Below are 17,163 nucleotides of genomic sequence, written 5' to 3' on the forward strand. Positions count from 1 at the left end.
AGCACGCAGCCGCGCCGAGACAGCGCCCCGCACGGAGGCCGGAAAAACCCGAACGGGGACGGAAAAATCCGAGAGGCGCCGGAACAAACCCGAGCACCCACCCCTCCGGTCCTTAATGAAAAGCTTCGGAGGTTGCCGAAGGTGAACGAGAGATGGCAGGAACACCCAAAAAGTGCTGAGGAGGTGAGGAGAGGACGAGTTTATCTGAGCGGGAGGAGCTGTACAACTGAGCACGCATAGGGAGGTTCCCTAGGCCGAGTGACGCGGTCACGGAACTGCGGAAGAAGCAACTCGAGGTGGTTCTTCTATGGGGTCGCGGGTGTGGGGCTGCTGGGGCTCTCCGGGCCGGGGAGAGGATTCCCTGCCTCCCCTTCTCCAGTGGACGTGGAGCGGTGTGGGGTGCTGTGCGGCGTTCGCGCGGGCTGCCAGGGGGCGCTGCCCCGGCCGTGAGGTGGTGGCGGGATGGTGGAGAAGGAGGAGAGCGGCCCCGGCGGCATCAGCGAGGAGGAGGTGGCACAGTATGACCGGCAGATCTGGCTGTGGGGGTTCGTAGGCCCAGAAGCGGTCAGTGGGACTGGGGCCTGTGGGGGAAGCCGGGGGGGGGCTTCTGGGGGGCCTGCGGCCTGTGAAGGACCCTGTAGGAGCTTGGGGGGAGGGCTGTAATATGAGGGGGGCCTTATGGGGGTGTATAGGAGCTTGTGGGGGGCCCTATGGGGCTGGGGGGGGCCCTCCAATGTGAAGGGAGCTTGTGGGGTGGCTGTAGAGGCCTGGAGTGGCCTGTGGGGGCCCTGTAATGTGAGGGGGCCATATAGAAGTTTCTAAGGGCCTGGGTGGGGGCTTGGAAGGGCTTATGGGAGCCCTGCAGTGTGAGGGGAGCCTTGCAGGGGCTTATGGGGGCCCTGTAGGAACTTTCGGGGGCCTATGGGGACCCTACAGTGTGCAGGAGGGCCATGTAGGGACTTCTGTGGTAACTGTAGCTGCTGCGAGGGGTCCTCAGGAGCTTTGTAGCAGCTTCAGAGAGGGGTCGGGGGTGGGTATGTAAGCATGTAGGGTCCATAGGGGTCTGTGGGGTCTCTGCCTGACCTCCTGTGAAACTCAGGCTTAGCCAAACTTGCTGTAGCACACATTTGGGTGAAATTTGTGCTTCCTGGAGTTGAAGATGTGGGGGAAAGAGAGAGGAAAAAAAATATAAATGGCTTCTGATTCATTCCCAGCTGGAATTGCAAGGCATCTGTTCTCACTTGCTGGTTCCTGGGTCTTTCCCTGCTAGAAACCCTCTTGCTCAACCCCTATTTTCTCTATAAGGGTTTTTTTTCTTTTTTTCAGCTTTCAAGTTATTTTTTGTGGTCCTTTTCTGCAGGCTGTCCAGATTTCTGCTCGTTCCCAATTTCTTAGGAGTTCCCTGGGAAGCAGCAATGGGGTTTGTTCGGGAGAAAGTAGAACAACCCCAGAATGTGAAGACAAATGTAATGATGTTGCTGGGTGCAGATAAAAACAAGTGTGAAAATAGGCCAAAAAAGCAGGAGTCTCTCTGTTTAACAGCCCAGACTATCACTTGGTGCTGAGTAAACTTGATTTTGTCAGAAAACCAATACAGACTAATCAATAACAGGCTTCCAAGGCTGGGGGGGGGAGGGCAATATCTAAATGATAAAAGGTGAGGAAAACACATCAGTCAGTTACTCGGAAGACTTAAAACTTGCACGCACAGTTTTGTGCTGGAATAAATATACACACAAATGTATTAATTTCCCATTAATTATAATTTATCCACATACCGGTGCATCTCCAGCCCCCAGCCCTTTTGGGGGGGGGGGGGCTATTAGGAACCCTGAAGTGTGCGTTGTAATGAACCTGCAAATCCATCCCCTGCCCCGTTTGCTGAAAAGCAGCGCAAGACTTCGGAGTTACGCCCTGTTCCAAAGCTGCAAACACTCTTTTTTCTGTGAATTTTCCTGAATTACCCACTCCTGACAGCCTGCATGTTTCTCTCTGCTTCCAAATCGTGTTAAACCTGCTTTTTTTTCCCAGGCAGGGATGCCGAGGAGCATGGTTTTCCTGTCCAGCCGTATTTATCCACTGTGTTTTCCCTCTGAGCACTGATTCCCCTTTGCCCCAACCCTCGGGGGACACTCCATGTGAGCTGTTAACACTGACCGAGTGTTTCTGCCGCAGGTTACAAGCTTCCCGGGTGCTGCTGGTGGGGATGAAGGGTCTCGGAGCAGAAGTGGTGAAGAATCTCATCTTGGCAGGAGTCAAAGGCTTGACCATGCTGGACCATCAGCAGGTGAGAAGCTTGCAGCTTTGGTTAGCAGAGCTCCCCCCCCCCCCCCCCCCCCCGGTGTGGTATGGTGTCAACGCTGGAGGACTTGCTCACTGCTTTTTGGGATAAATATTCTGCTTCGGGTGGAATTACTCCCTTTTGGAGCATGTAGAGTTTGCAATTCCAGTCATTCACATGGCAGCTAAATGCCAGGCTGTGCTCCTCCACTGGCTCTCGAGCTGGGGGGCTGAACCATAGCTTGCCCTGTCACTTTCTGGATGTCCTTGGGTGCTGCACCCCACTCTGAGAAGCCAGCTTATTTCTGGGGACATGGGAGAGGGCTGGGTGGAGAGTGCCAAAGTCACATCTATCTCTGTCAGGACAGCCCCTTCCCATGTTTATCTGGGGCTGGCAGGCATGTATGAAGCAGATGTGGGGCTCAAAGCTCCTGCCACAAGTCTCGTGGACCCCAGAACCCCTAAACAGACTGTGCAGTGGGTTTTAATTCCCGATCTGAAGCTTTGTGCCCTGCAGCAAACATTGCTGAATGTGTTTCTCGCACGAGCATGGCCTCTAGGTCACGGCACGGTGTCTCCTCAGGCGCAAGAGGGAGCTGTGAGCTCGGGAGCGGGGAGAAGCAAGCAACGAAGCTGTGGGGGATTGAAGAATAGTGCAAAATAATCAGAGATTTCTTTTCCTCTGGTTATCTCGCGATGAGTTTTCCTGCGGTGAGGATGGCGCCGCTTAGCTGTTCCCTTCCAGGTGTGAGTTCCTGCTTGCGCAGCACCCGCTGTAATTCTCCCTGTGGGCTTTTCCCACCCTGCCTGAGTCCGTGGGAAGACCAATCTCTGTTTTCTCCTGTTTCAGGTTTCCCAAGAGGACGCACGAGCTCAGTTCCTCATCCCTGTGGGTTCCTTGGGCCGCAACAGAGCTGAAGCCTCATTGGAGCGGGCGCAGAACCTTAATCCCATGCTGGACGTAAAAGCTGACCCCGAGAGCGTGGAGAGCAAGCCCAAAGAGTTCTTCACCCAGTTTGACGCAGTACGTGTGGCGGGGGGAGAGAAAGGTCGGAGGAGAAGGGGTTTGTTGACTTATTACTAAGTCTGCTCACTAATTGCTCTCTTATTCTGATTGCGTTAGCGCCTGAGAGCGTCTGTCCTTGAGCTGTGGGCAGCTGCCTGCCTGTTGGCGTGAATTTTTGTGCTGCAGTTACAAGTTGAGCTGCCTGACTGTTCGTGGATGGCATCTGTTCCCCTTCTGGTCTCCTCTGTAGGTCGCATCAGGCAGCGGCTGCCTGCTGCCTGCTTTTTTTTGGGCGTGATGGGGCTGGTAGTTGTAGGAACCGCAGCCAATGTGGCTTCCCAATTCAGCGTTCCTGCCGGATGGTGAAAAATCCGGCAGCGGCTCTGAAAATGAAGGGACGAGGAGGAACACATCCAGGTACTGCAGCTCCTGTGGATCAGCTGCCTGCTTCTGCCTTCCCTGCCTGACTGCAGGGCAGCAGGAGCTGTTGAGGGAAACGTAAAGCGCTGATTATAATAATGTGGCCCTGCGGGGAGCTACCCCAGGGTACGTATCCTGCTCTGCTCCCAGGATAGACAGGCCCTGCGTTTTAAAAATACCCATATTTAGCTTCGTCCCCCAATTCCCACTGAAATTATCTGGAAATGGGATGCCATATCCCCTAACCTCCTAACTTATCCCCGGAGCGGAGGTTGCTGGAATTAGCCTGTGTGAATGGGAGGGGAAAATTGATAATTACCCCGAGCGGTGTGCCCCGCTGTGAATGAAATGGCAAATCTACCTGGAACCTTCCCCGCTGCCCCAGGAAGGCAGGGAAGATTTCACACACCCCTAATAACCCTGTGAGGAGGGAAACAGGGAGGGGGATAAATGTTCAAATTTCTGCGTGCAGGTCTGCCTAACCTGTTGCTCCTGGGATGTTATGGTGGCAAATCTGGTTGATCTTCACAAGAACAGCGTCAAGTTCTTCACTGGTGATGTTTTCGGCTACCATGGCTATATGTTTGCTGACCTTGGGGAACACGAATTTGTGGAGTGAGTCAGGGGGAGTGGGTGGCGAGAGGAGAACCAGCCCCACAAGAAGGGCATTGGTGTTTTGGCTGCCTTCACCCACTTGGGGAGGTTGCCTGCTTTCAGGAGATTTTAAATCTTTAAGAGTCATAAAAGACTGTTTGCTGCTGAGCAGCATGAAGGAGGATCGTGGTTTCTCAAAGCGAGCTCAATTTTTTTTTCCTCCATAGAGAGAAAACCAAGGTCGCCAAAGTCAGCCCAGGTATGGAAGATGGGCTGGACACCAAAAAAGCCAAACTCGACTCATTGGAGACAACCATAGTGAAAAAGGTGAGTGAATAAAAAGCCCACAGAGACCTCCGAGACTTGAAGCATGTGTCAGTTTGGCTGAGGGAGAGCCGGAGGGGGTTACCTGGGCAGCTTGGCTGCATTTTAGCCGCAGCAGGATGGCTTCTGTTGGCTTCCCAGGTGAGTTTTTGGCGTCTCGCCGGCTGGATCTTTGCCCTGCGCTGCTGTTCCCTCCTCGCTGAGAAGTGAGACACTCATGGGCCATCCCAGAGAAGGCTTTTTTGGGGGGGAGGATACCCACCTCCCCACCCCCGCCATAAAAAAAACCCCTCTGGGTGCTCCCACCTCACTGCTTTTTTGTTTCCTCTGTGGCTGTACTGGTATAAAGCACTTTTATACTGGTTTTGATGGGGGAAGGGGAGTTGTAACAGCCTTAACTGGGGGGGCTCCAGCTTTTTGTGTCTCAGCAAGGCCATAAAAGCGGCATTGTTGCTGTCAGCTGATAGCTGAGCTCCCTTTAAGTGGGACTCCTGAAGGTTTTCCATGTCTTTGGGGGGGAGTGAAATCTGCTCCAAAGCAAAACCTTTTCACATTTAAATGCCTCGGGCCTGGGCATTGTTTTGGTCTCCCAGCTGGAAATTTAAAGGAGTGGAAATCCCCCTCGACTTTATCTGGCTATGAGGAGAATGTGAGCTGAGCCAGCAGATTAATGCTCTTTTGTGTCCCTTTTACTCCCCCCCCCAACCCCATTGCTTAGAGGGTGCAGCTTCCCCTCGGAGGTCTGGGAATATTCCCTGGATGCCGATTGAACCAGCTGTCACCCTCCTGCAATTTGGAGGCGGGGGGGCGCGATTCCGGGTGTGATGGGTTCGGATATGGCGAATTCCTCCAGATCTCTTTCTGAGACGCCAGAGCCTGCATGCCAAGAGAGGGCTGGGGCTCCGCCAAGCCTTTTCCCCGTATCTGTACGGGAGCAGGCGGGCTTCATGTCGGCAAGAGTTTCAAACTCCCTCGTTTAATACCTCTGAGGTTCGGAGCTGGTTTTTCCAAAGACTCGTAAACCCCATCCCATCCTAAGCTCCAACGTTGAGAGCTATTAGTGTTACCTTAAAAATCTTAATGAAGAGAGTGGCTCGCTGAGACGTCCTCTCGTCGGGTTAAGCTTTGCGAAGACACAATCCCAAGGGTTTTGTGCCTGGACGCCAAAGTCATTGCGCGAAGAGGGCAGTCCTGTTCTCCTCTTGTCTCCTTCCTGCCCCTATGTGAAAAAAGACGATTATTTCTCCTCTGCTGCGGCCTGGCTCTTGTGCTCGTCCCCGCCGCTGTGTCCGGCTCCCCTTGCTGAGCTAAATGGGGAGGCATTGGGGGGGAACGATGCAGGTGAAAGCTGTCTGCCGCAAACGAGCGGCAGCATGCTGTCCTCCCCGTGATGATGATGAAGAGAAAGCGCCTTTTGTTTCCCCAGTCTTGGTGTCACTGTTTGCTTACTGATCTCATCTCAAAAGGGATCCTCGTGCCATCAAGATGGGGCTGGGGGGGATCGGGGCTGGGTTGCTTTGCTGGGGGAAGGAGTGGGGGGGCTTTTTTCTGCCCTCGTGGTGAAGGACACCCCCCCCCGATCCACGAACTCTCTCCTTGCAGCGTGTGGTTTTCAGCCAGGGCTTCCTTCAGCTGGCAGTCGACTGGAGCGGGGAGAAGGCGAAGGCAGCGCTGAAACGCACCACCCTGGATTATTTCCTCCTCCAAGGTAAGTCCCTGCCTTTTTAATTCCTGCTGCTTTTCCCTGCTGGCATTGGGAAATTTGGCTTCGGCTGGTTGCCAAACTAGGCGTGTGCTTCCCTCAGTTTCTCCCAAATTGCTGGCAGCCCCTCAGATGCACGCTGGCACCCAGAGCCGACAACGGGGTGACACTCCCCCCCCCCCAGTGCTGTTGAAGTTTCGGATGGATAACGGCCGGGATCCTTCCCCCCAAAACTATGCCGAGGACTTGAAGCTGCTGTTCCAGATCTGCCACAACATCCTGGAGTCGCTGTGGGTTGGCGCTGACCTGCTGCCAGATGAATTTGTCAGGTGCGGTGGGGAGCTGAGCACATCACCAGTGCCTCGTTAGCCATAAATTGCTCCTTTCCTGCTGGATTGCCAGGTGCCGGAGAAGCTCCAGCACCACCTGGCACCCATTTCACCATGCATCTCACTGGGAGGGCGATGGTGGTGACCTGAGCCGCTGCCTGCCCCGTGTGTCCTTGCTTTTCCTCTGGGTCATCCTCACTGGGGATTAACGGCTTGGTGGAGGAGGTTCACCACCTTCCCCAAGGCCTCTGGTGCTGTGGGCTTGACGCTAGGCCAGATTCTGGCTCGTTCCGCCAGCGGGATCCTGAGCCATCCTAGTCAGCTCCGCTGGGACCTTGGCATCATGCCGGTATAGAGAAATCCCCCCTGCCATCCCCACCACACGTGTCCTCGTGGTGATGCCAAACCCCGGTATCAACCCCAGGAGGGTTCCTGGCACATTCACTGGGAACTCACCATCCCTGCCTACATGTTGCCACACGCTGCCCACCATGAATGGCGGGAATGTGCTGCAGCGGTGGGGGATGGACAGATGATGCAGGGCCGGCATTTTGAGGGGCTTATTTTTAGTAGGGTGGCACAAAGCACGCGAGGGGGATGTGCCAGTGTTGTGTCCCTGTCACCTCTGGCTCCTTTTGGGGGGAAACCTTAGTGTTTTAGTGAGACCCAGAAGCTTTTTCTGGGGGGGAAACTGCCACTTTTCTGGGTTTTGCTGGTTGAATTTCTTTTTCTTCCAGCTACTGCTTCTCTGAGATGGCTCCCATCTCTGCCGTGGTTGGAGGTGTCCTGGGCCAGGAGGTGGTTAAGGTAGTGGCTGTGGTTTTTGGGGGGGCTGTAGTGATGCTTGGGGGGGGGTGGGGTGTCTGCATGGCACATGCTTTTCCCCCCTGCTCAGGCCCTGTCCCAGCGGGATACACCCCCCCCCCCCAACTTCTTCAATGGCATCAAAGGCAATGGGATTGTAGAGTGCCTGGGCCCCAGCTGAGCTTGGGGCAGGTTTGAGGGGGTGTCAAGCCCCCCCCCCCCCTTTTGGTTTTGGGGGTTTGGGATGGTAAACCCTACCCCCCAGCAGTAATGGGCTAAATTTGGGGCACAGCTGACCTGTATGGGTTTTTTTGGGTTAATAAAATCTTATTTCTAAAAAGTGGTTTATTTTGGGGCTGGAGCTAAGCTGTTGCTGGCTGTAACATGGGGGGGGGGGGGGGAAGGTCTGAGCTAATGCTGGAGTCCCCCCAAACCCCTTGGACCCCTAACCTACAGCCCCCTACCCCTGCAACCCAAAACCCCATCACCCCCTAACCCCTGCAGCTCCCCAAACCTTGTGGACCCCTTCCCCCCCCAATACTGCAGTCTCACACCCTATAGCGCCCCCCCCCAACCCCACAGAGCCCCAATGCCGTGGACCTGAAACCCTGTGGCCTGCCAAACCCCTGCATCCCCAAACCCCACAAACTCTTAAATGCTGCACCCCCAAACCCTCCAGCCTCATAGCCACAAAACCCATGGACCTCCAAAAGCTGCAGTCCCCCCAAACCCTACAGCCCCCCCCACCTGATCGAACCCCAAATGCTATGGACCCTCATATGCTGCAGCCCCAAATCCTGCAGACCCCCAAACCCCATGGACCCCAAAACACTGCAGACCCCCAAACCCCCTGGGCCCCACTAATCCCTGCACCTCCAAACCCCCCCTCCAGCACTGCTGCTGCGTGCCCTCTCCTTAGATTCATTTTATTGAAAAGAAACATACAAAAAAAAGTAACTGATCATGTACAACTGCTGTCTTCCCCTATATACAGCCCCCCCATATACACTGCCTCCCCTATATATAATGTACAGCCCCCCCCCCTATATACAGTTCCAACATACAGTATATACAGAGTGCTGTGTGCCCCCCCCCCCCCCCCAATGGGGAAGCCTGACTGGAGCAGGGAGGGAGGGAGGGCTGTGACTGCAGGAGCACCGTGTTTGGAAGGGGGGGGGGCCTGGGGGTGCCCCCCCCCCCCCCATAGCCCTCCCCAACCAAAAAACCCCAATAAATTAAATAAATAGAAACTGGGGGGGGAGGAGGAGGATGATGCAGCAGTGACCCCCTGGGAGCTGCAGCATAGGACAGCTTCTCTTCACGGTGGTGGTGGTGAAGCAGGGGGCCAGGCAGGGGGGTGTTAGTCCTTGCAGGCCGGAAAGCACAAGCAGGGCTAGTTGGCTTCCCGCGCGGGCAAGGCAGCTGCCTGCAGGTTGTAGACGGCTCCCAGCAACTGTGAGACCAGGCGGTAAAGGTGACCCCAAAAAACGCCGCCGACGCCGCCCCGCTGCTCCCGCTGCTGCTGAGAAATCTTAATTAGTGTGTGTGTATGTGTGTGGTGTGTTAATTGGGGGGGTGTTTTTTAGGGGTCCCCCCCACCCTTGCACTGCTGCTGGCTCCCTGCCTCATAGACCTGCTGCTATTTATAGGTTGTGAGTCAGCGGCTGGCTCGCATGCGCGCGTGCAAACAAGCCGATGGTGCCTTTTTTGGGGGGTTGCCTAATTTGGGGGTGCCCCCCCAAGTTAACAGCCCCCCTCCTTCCCTGCAGTGAGCAAAAAGCAGAGGGAATAACACTGGGAATAGGGGTGATGTGAGATTTTGGGGTGCCCCCCCTCCAAAAGCATCCCTGGGGAGCCCCCCTGATTTAGGGGGTGCTCCCCCCCAAACAACAGCCACCATCCCCACAGGGAGCAAAAGTCATAGGGAATAACACCAGGAATGGGAGGAGGAGGGGGGGATGCAGGTTTTTGGGGTGCCCCCCCTCCAAAAGCATCCCTTGGGGAGCCCCCCCAAATTTTGGGGTGCCCCCCCCTTACCTGCTGCTCATAGGTCTGCTGGAAAGCGTCACCCAACCGGCGCAGGCGGGCGCCCAGCTCCTGCTCCGGACCGGGGGCTCCCCTGGGAAGGTGACCATTGGGGACAGCCCCCCCCCGGCTCCCCCCACTTTGGGGGGGTCCCTCGTGGTCCCCATCCTCCGTGGGGTGAAACTCACCTGGGGGGGGAAGGTCATGCTGCACCACCCCCCCCCCAAAAGCAGCAGGCAGGGCAGCGCTGCCTGTGCTGCCTGCACCAGGATGGGGGGAGGGCTTGTCAAAAGGAAAGCCCAGAACAGTTCCCAGCGCTTTTGGGGGGGGCACAAGCAGCTGCCCACCCCGCCCCCACGTGGCCCCCCAAAACACGAGTGGGGGGGTCATGCCCTGACTCGCTGCCTGCCAAAACGAGCTGGCAGCAAACTGGCTCTGGGGGGGGGGTACGGATCCCCCCCCCCCCCCGGGTATGGGGACCCCCCCCACCCCCTCCTGCGACACTCACCATGGGCAGCGCCGGGGGTTCCCCGTGTCCCGCAGCGATAGAGAACGAAGTTGGGGGGGGGAGCCCCGGGACAAGCGCAGCTCAAACGGGGATGACGACGGGGGGGGGGGCGTGAGGGGGGGGGGATCCCCACGCAGGACCAACGCCCCCCCCCCTCTCCCCCCTGCAGGCAGGATGTGCAGGCAGGGCCAACGCTCCCCCCCCCCCCCCTGCAGGCAGGATGTGCAGGCAGGGGGGCTGGAGGCTCGCCGAGGCTCCCTTCCCGCAGCGGTCTGGCCATCGCACCCGGGGGGCTCTGTATGGGTTGTTGTTTTTTTGGTTTTTTTTTTTTGGTTTTTTTTTTTTTTTGGGGGGGGGTGATGTCAGCTTGGGGTGGGGGGGAAACCCCACGCGTGGCGGGACGACCCCCCCCATAACCCCAACGTTTTCCCGCGCCCGCCAGGGGGCGCCCTCGGGAGCGGGAGCTGTTTGTAAACAAACCGGGCAGCGACCCGCCGGGACCCCCGGTGACCCGCCCCCCCCCCCCAACACCGCGTGGGTGGGTGTGTGGGTGGGGGGGGTCTCTTTACCCCCCCTCCCCCCACCTTGCCCACCACCCCCCTCCCCGTTTCCCCACGGGACCCTCTGCTGGGACAACCCTCCCCCCCGAAAAAAAAAACCCAACCCACCACCGCCCCCTTTCCCTCCAACTCACTGCAGCTGCATGAACCGTGACGGGGCGGCACGTTGCGACCGGCACCGACACCGTGCTCGGTCTGGCAGCGCGCGACTGAACCCTGCCCGCTCTAGGGCGAAGCCCCGCCCACCTTCCCCCTTTCCCTTCACTTCTCATTCCACGCCTCCCGCCCGTGACGTCAAGGGCCACGCCCCCTTCCCCCAAACCCCGCCCCTCCCCGGACAAGTTCGGGCTTGTGCGACGATCGGCGGAGGCGGTCGGGGATCTTCCCCCCCCGGGCCGGGGCGGGTCTCGGGGCGGGTCCCGGGGCGGGTCCCGGGGCGGGCGCAGCCACTCAGCCGCCTCCGCCGGTTTCCAGGGAAAGGTTTCGCCGCCGCCGCCCCGGTAACAGCGGGAAGGGGCCAACCAGGCGCCACCGCGGCCAGTGTGTGTGTGTCCCCACCCCCAAAAACCGGGTATCACTGGGGGGGGTACGGGGTCCGCCCGGTCTTTGCCCGGTGACAGCAGGCCCGCCCGCTGCCCCCGGCCCCCCCCGGTTCGACCCTTGACTCCTGACCTCTGACCCCCCCTATGCCCCGCCGGTCACCCCTGGCCCCGCCCCCCCGGCCGAGCCCTCCGGCTGCTTTCCCCCCCCGCCGCCGTCACTTCTTCCATTGCCCGCGTGCTGCCGCCGCGCTCCTATTGGACGGAGCCGCTTCCGCCGCAGCCAATCGGCGCCCGCGGCGGCGCTGTATCCAGCGGAGCGCGCGAGCGTGCGGGAACCGGCGGGGCCGAGGGTGAAGCTGTGGGTAAACTTGTGGGTGAACCTATGGGTACTGGCTATAGGTAACTGCTATAGGTACTGACCATAGGTACAAGCTATAGGTACTGGCTGTAGGTAATGACTACAGGTAACAGCTATAGGTACTAGCTATAGGTACTAGCTATGGGTGCATCTATAGGTACCAGCTATAGGTACTGGCTATAAGTACCAACTATGGGCACATCTATGCGTACTGACTATAGGTATAGGCTATAGGTACCAGCGATGGGTACTGGCCACAGACACTAGCTGTAGGTAACAGCTATGGGTACTGGCTATAGGCACCGGCTATAGGTGCATCTCTAAGGGTACATATATAGGTACTGGCTATAGGTACATCTGTAGGTACCAGCTATAGGTACCGGCTTTAGGTACTACTATAGGTGGTACTATCAGTACTGGCTATGGGTACCAGCTATGGGTATAGCTACAGGTGCCACTATAGGTAACAGCTATAGGTAATGCTATGGGTACTACTATAGGTACAGCTATAGGTTTATACACAGGTACTGCTATGGGCATCGCTATGGGTACAGCTACAGGTATTGGTATAAGCACTGCCATAGGTACTGCTATGGCTATAGGTGCTGCTGTAGGTAAAGCTATAGGTATGGCTATAGATACCTCTGTGGGTACCTCCATAGGTGCTGCTATAGGTACATCCACAGGTACTGCTATGGGTGTCGCTATAGGTACCCGCTATAGGTACCGCTATGGGTACGTCCATAGGTCACGCTATAGGTCCCGGCCCAGGGCCGAGCCCTCCCGGCCCCGCCCCCCTCGCCGCGCGCCCTACCCGGCCCAGCCAATCGCGACACGCCGCCGCGGCCAGAGCCGCAGCTGCCATGGAGACAGCCGGGGGGCGTGGCGTCGGGGAAAAGACACGCCCACGGCTCGCCTCCAGCCCCGCCTACGGAGGGAGGAGCAAAGGCGGGAGGATGCGGGGAGCCACGCCCACCGCGGGGGAGTAGAAGGGGGGTGCAAGAGACACAGGGACGGGGGGACACGGGGGACAGGGGTACGGACGGGGGGGCACCGGCAGGGGGATGGGGGGGTGCTGGGCGATGGGGACAGGGGGACAACAGGGACAGGGGGAGACACGGGAGGGAGGCCAGGGCAGAGGGCAGCACGGGGACAGTCCCCGCGGCTGAGCGGGGAGGACGGACAGACGCCCGCACTTCCAGCCCTACGGTGGGACCCACCCCCCACCCCACCATCGCCCTTTTAAAACCTCTCCCCTCCCATTAATCCCGTAGCGGAAGCTGTTCTGATGCGTGAGTGGGCGGGGACAACCGGTTCTCGGGGTGGTCTGTGTGCGGCCTGGCTGCTGCCATAGTGAGGCCCGGCCCCTCTGCTCCGGGGGGGCTTGGGCCCGCTCCGGGGGTCCGGCTAGGCCTTGTCGGGGTCAGGCAGGGGCTTTTAAGGGAGTTGTGGGTAGGGGGCCTGGTGGCCTGCCCGCCCAGGCCGGGATGGCGGAGGGCCGCTCCCCGCTCTCACCCCGTGTCCCCCCACCTCAGTCGGCCGCGCTGGACCTGAGATCGAAGGAGGAGAAGGACGCGGAGCTGGATAAACGTATCGAAGCGCTACGGAAGAAGAATGAGGCCCTTATTAAGCGTTATCAGGTGGGGGGGGACACTCGGCTCCATCCTTTCCCCCATCACCGCTGCTGCCTGCTTACAGCCCTTAATCCCCCCTGATGCCCGCAGCGGCTTAACGCCGGGGGGGGTGTGTGTGTGTGTTTAATGTAATACGGGGTCACAGGAGGGGGTTGGGGGGGGGGGGTGTTTGTTCTGTCCTTCATCTCCCCAAAATCCACGGCGAGGGGGGTTTGTCCTGGCTCACGCACGTATCCCGATAACAGGAGATCGAGGAAGATCGGAAGAAAGCAGAGCAGGAGGGAATCGCGGTAACGGCTTTGCGCCGGGTGAGGCCAGCTGATGCCGAGCCAGAGAGGAGATGGGTGGACAAGGATCTCTCCATCACTGTCCAGGTTATGCTCTCCCCTGGGGTGAGTGGCGGGAGCTGGGGTTCAGGGCAAGGTGGGGGTCCGTTGTGTCTTGCTGAATCCTCCCCTATTTCTTTTCCTCTAGGAGAAGCGCGTGGTGAAGGACAAGAAGCCGTTGGGCGCCCCAAAACCCGGCCGCAGTGCTGCTCCCTGCGGCTCAGGGCATGCCAGCCTGCGTCCTTCTGGCTGTTCTCCCCGGGGGGAACCCCCCGCCGAGCCATTTTGGGAGGGGGCTGGGGGTGACGGCATGATCCCAGCAGAGCGCAGTGGCCAGGGACGGCGCTCGCGAGGCCAGGGGGCAGCTGGCATGGTGATGGGGGGTGATGCTGGTCCCAACCGAAAGTCCAAGGTGGGTGTTTTGGGGGCCAGGTCGGTGTTTTGGGGGCTGGGTGGGTTCACCCCACACCCTGGGGGTGTGGGGGGGTGTTACTTGCATCCGGCAGCAGCTGATTTCTCCTTGCTAGGAGTGGGAAGAGCGACGGCGGCAGAACATCGAGAAGATGAATGAGGAGATGGAGAAGATTGCAGAGTACGAGAGGAACCAGCGGGTGAGGAGGGAAAGGGGACTGGGGGGAGGATGGTCAGTTGTGAATGTCCTCCCCCCAGGGGTGACAATGTCCCCTTTTCCCCCCCCCACCACCGCTGACTCAGGATGGGCTTCATGAGAAGAACCCTGTGCGTAACTTCTTGGATGACCCGCGCCGCAGCGGCCCCTTCCAAGAAGCCAATCGTAAGGAGGGGAGCCGGCGACACGTCCGAAATTGGGGGGGAACCGATTTCCACAAGGTCAAGGCAGGGATGGAGCGTGAGAAGACCTGGCAGGGCCCTGTACGTACCCCAGTGGGTCCCCCCCACCTCCTGCCCCTCTTTTTTTGGGGGGGTCCTGGGGGTCCCGGATGGGGTTTGAGTGGCTGGGACAGGGCTCGAGCTGTGTCTTGCCACAGGGACACTGTTCCAGCCTGAAAGCTGGGGGGCTGCTGGACATGATGCTCTCCATGACGGGTCGGGAGCGAGCTGAATATGTCCGCTGGAAGAAAGAACGGGAACAAATCGATCAGGAACGCCTGGCACGGCACCGCAAACCCACTGGGCAGTGGCGGCGGGAGTGGGATGCTGAGAAATCGGACAGCATGTACATAACAGGGGGCCTGGGGGGTTGATTTTTGGGGGGGGAGTTGCGGCATCCCCGGTGTCACCCATCCCCTTTTTTAGGTTCAAGGAGGGCTCTGCGGCACTGCCCGGCTCAGAAATGAGCGTTGGGGAGGAAAACAAGCGCCCTCCTCCCAAACCTCTCACTTCTGGGGAATTCCTCACCCCGCATCGCACCCAGCGGAGGAGAAAGGGCCGGGGATGTGGCCAGGGTGCCAGGACCAAGCCCTACAGGTTGGTGGGGTTGCATTCCAATGAGGATTTGGTGGGTTGGGGTTCTTCTCTGACCCCCATTTTCCCATGGATTTTGATTTCTGAGCCGCTGGGATCTTCTTTTCCCTTATAGCATGCACGATAACCGGTGGGAGGAAAAGGAGCTGCCAGTATTGACCGAGGAAGCCAAGAGCCGGAAGGTAAAACGCCAGGGCAGAGCCCGAGGGGAACCAGTGGATGTTTGGCTGCACCGAGGTGCCCTTCTCCCCCTCTGATACCCCCCAACCTTGCGCCCGTAGGCGGAAGAAGCACCGAGTGGGGCCCTCCCGGAGCCCCCCTGCTCCCTGAGCCCTGAGGAAGATGAGGACCAGTGGGAGGACGTCAGTGAGGAGGAGGAGGAGGAAGGTGGCGGTGGCGGCACCGACCCAGGATTATTGAGCGAGGATGAAGCACCCTGCAGTGCGTCCCCCAAAGCCCAATGTCCCCCCAGAGCTGGGCAGGCTGTGGCTCCCAAGCTGCACGTGCCCCCCACCACTGTGGCACCTGTCCCAGATGGGGGGGCTGGCACCCCCCTGAGCCCCTTCTCCCCTGTGGAAGGCCACCGGCCCATCTCGGACTGGGGTGAGGAGATGGATCTGGCATCTCCCCGCAGCAGTCTGGGGGACAGTCACCTTTCAGGTCCCACTGTCCCCAAGTTGAGAGGGGATTCCGGAGAGACTCCAGGTAAAAGTGGGGGGGGATCTGCCTGAATTAGGGCTGGGGGGGGGGGAATGGGAGACAGGCCAAACATGGGCTGAACCCCTGGGATTTGGGGGGGACGTGTAGCCAGAGCAGCAGGACAAGGGAAGGGGCCAGATGGGGGCTTGACTCTGGTTTCTCCCCCCGCCCCAGGACTGAGCCCCGTGGAGCTGGCTGGGCCCCCCCGGGGGGTGCAGAGCCCTGCAGAGCTCCCCCAAGGGGAAGAAACAAGGCCAAACATGGAGCAAGAGGCTTTGGGGAAGCATGAGGAGGCGGCGGGGAGCCCAGCAGAGGATGGGATGCAAGGTGGTGAGGGGAATATGGGGGGGGACACACCACAAGGGACCCTCCTCAGTTCTAATCCCCTGAGGCTGGGGGGGGAGTGTCCTGCAAGCCGTGGGGTTCAGACCCCAATTTGTTCTCTCTCTTCCCCCCCCCCCCCCCCCAGGAGTTACGGCATTTCCCTGCCAGCTGGATGCGGAGGTGGCCCCTGGCATGGTGGAGATCACAGACTTTGAGCGGGTGTGTTTCCGTAAGAATTCGCCTTCTCCAGCTGGCCACTAACGGGGGACTGACACCCACACCCTCCAGGCTCTTGTCTTGTCTGTCCTTCCCACTTCTGCTTGCCAGCTCTGACACTCCTGCTGACAGACTGACTCTACCTGCAAAACATCCTGGAGTTGCTGCGCTTTGCTCCCAGCATCTCCGGTTTCAGGATCCGGTTCCTTCCAAAGCCCGGGAAGCATGTCGGGTGGTGGAGGCTGGTGGGTGCTGCGCTTGCCCGGGAGGCTGCGACATCTGTATGTCTGTCTGTCCTGGATTAAACTCTTCCTGTCCCAAACTGCCCAAGGGACTGGTCTCTCCCTGTAGCCATGGCCAGGAGGGAGGTTGCAGAACCAGGATAAGGCTCTGGGTTCAGAAGCAGGGGCGTGGAAAAGCACCAACCCCCTGCTCCTCAGGGCAGAATTGGGCCCCACGTGTCCCTTGCACCCATCTCCCGGCAGTTGGGGGCTGACAGGAGGGTATAGGCAGGGACCAACCCCCCCCCCCCCCCCCGAGCTCTTCCTTGGCTCTGGGGCCGGTAGCTGCCTTCACGCTGCCTCCTTCTCTCTCTCCTTCAACAGGATGGCCAAGTGCCCCGATGTCCTCGAGCAGCCCCTCTGTCATCTGGGTTGCTCCCGCTGTGACCATTACAGCTTTCTAGAGACTGTGAGCTGGCAGGAATAACCCGGGGGGGGGGGAAGAAAATCACCTGCCTGCACCTCCATGGGGGGGTTCCCCAAAATCCCTTCTGTGCCCACGGGGGAGGTGGGTGGAGCATGGTATCGTGGGTGTTTAGGAGCGGAGGATGCCAGCGCTGGTGGCAGCGTCAAGGGTCCCAAAAGAGTTTGGGGGCTCCAGCTGTGCACCCCCAGTTCCCAGAAGCTCCCCCCAAAGTTCCTGCCCCTGGCAGGGCACTTTGGGGTCCCCTTGTTCCCCTCTTTGTGCCCTGAAGCTGGGCAGGATGGGTGGGCTTGACACCCCCCTCCGGGCTGCCACATCCCACTGGCTCTTTGTAAAATAAACCTCCAAAACATCTCTGTGCCTG

At 59.0% G+C, this 17,163-nt stretch overlaps 2 protein-coding genes and 1 long non-coding RNA gene across 6 annotated transcripts; 2 read left to right on the plus strand and 1 right to left on the minus strand.

The window, feature by feature from the left end:
- The first annotated feature begins 409 nt into the window (after window positions 1-409).
- Window positions 410-7,759, plus strand: SAE1 (SUMO1 activating enzyme subunit 1). Of its 3 annotated transcripts, none has more exons than XM_069775264.1 (9): window positions 410-564; window positions 2,176-2,287; window positions 3,131-3,304; window positions 4,179-4,321; window positions 4,528-4,627; window positions 6,227-6,332; window positions 6,511-6,655; window positions 7,393-7,462; window positions 7,551-7,758. In XM_069775264.1, the coding sequence occupies exons 2-9, from the start codon at window positions 2,207-2,209 to the stop codon at window positions 7,638-7,640; spliced, it is 909 nt and encodes a 302-aa protein (XP_069631365.1). In that variant the 5' UTR covers window positions 410-564; window positions 2,176-2,206; the 3' UTR covers window positions 7,641-7,758. The 3 variants fall into 3 exon arrangements, with proteins under 3 accessions (XP_069631365.1, XP_069631364.1, XP_069631366.1); XM_069775263.1 differs by having other exon boundaries at window positions 433-549; window positions 2,162-2,287; window positions 7,551-7,759; XM_069775265.1 differs by lacking the exons at window positions 6,511-6,655; window positions 7,393-7,462 and having other exon boundaries at window positions 433-549; window positions 2,162-2,287; window positions 7,551-7,759.
- Window positions 7,760-8,654: 895 nt separating this feature from the next.
- Window positions 8,655-10,799, minus strand: LOC138683467 (uncharacterized). 2 transcript variants are annotated; one of them, XR_011322990.1, is made up of 4 exons: window positions 10,687-10,799; window positions 9,993-10,287; window positions 9,497-9,672; window positions 8,655-8,975 (listed from the first exon to the last, which is right to left on the minus strand). It is a non-coding gene; the product is annotated as an uncharacterized lncRNA (long non-coding RNA). The 2 variants fall into 2 exon arrangements; XR_011322989.1 differs by having other exon boundaries at window positions 8,655-8,978.
- Window positions 10,800-10,941: 142 nt separating this feature from the next.
- CCDC9 (coiled-coil domain containing 9) lies at window positions 10,942-17,153 on the plus strand (the record flags this gene model as incomplete). The annotated part of the gene is made up of 14 exons (XM_069775128.1): window positions 10,942-11,052; window positions 12,988-13,092; window positions 13,332-13,478; window positions 13,561-13,824; window positions 13,940-14,023; window positions 14,127-14,315; window positions 14,420-14,607; window positions 14,688-14,858; window positions 14,971-15,037; window positions 15,137-15,560; window positions 15,729-15,881; window positions 16,024-16,097; window positions 16,227-16,375; window positions 16,700-17,153. Coding segments are annotated over 14 exons (2,229 nt in total), but the record flags the coding sequence as incomplete, so codon positions are not given.
- Window positions 17,154-17,163: the final 10 nt, after the last annotated feature.

The sequence above is a fragment of the Haliaeetus albicilla genome, chromosome W, assembly GCF_947461875.1.
Source record: "Haliaeetus albicilla chromosome W, bHalAlb1.1, whole genome shotgun sequence".
Taxonomy (NCBI): Eukaryota; Metazoa; Chordata; class Aves; order Accipitriformes; family Accipitridae; genus Haliaeetus; species Haliaeetus albicilla.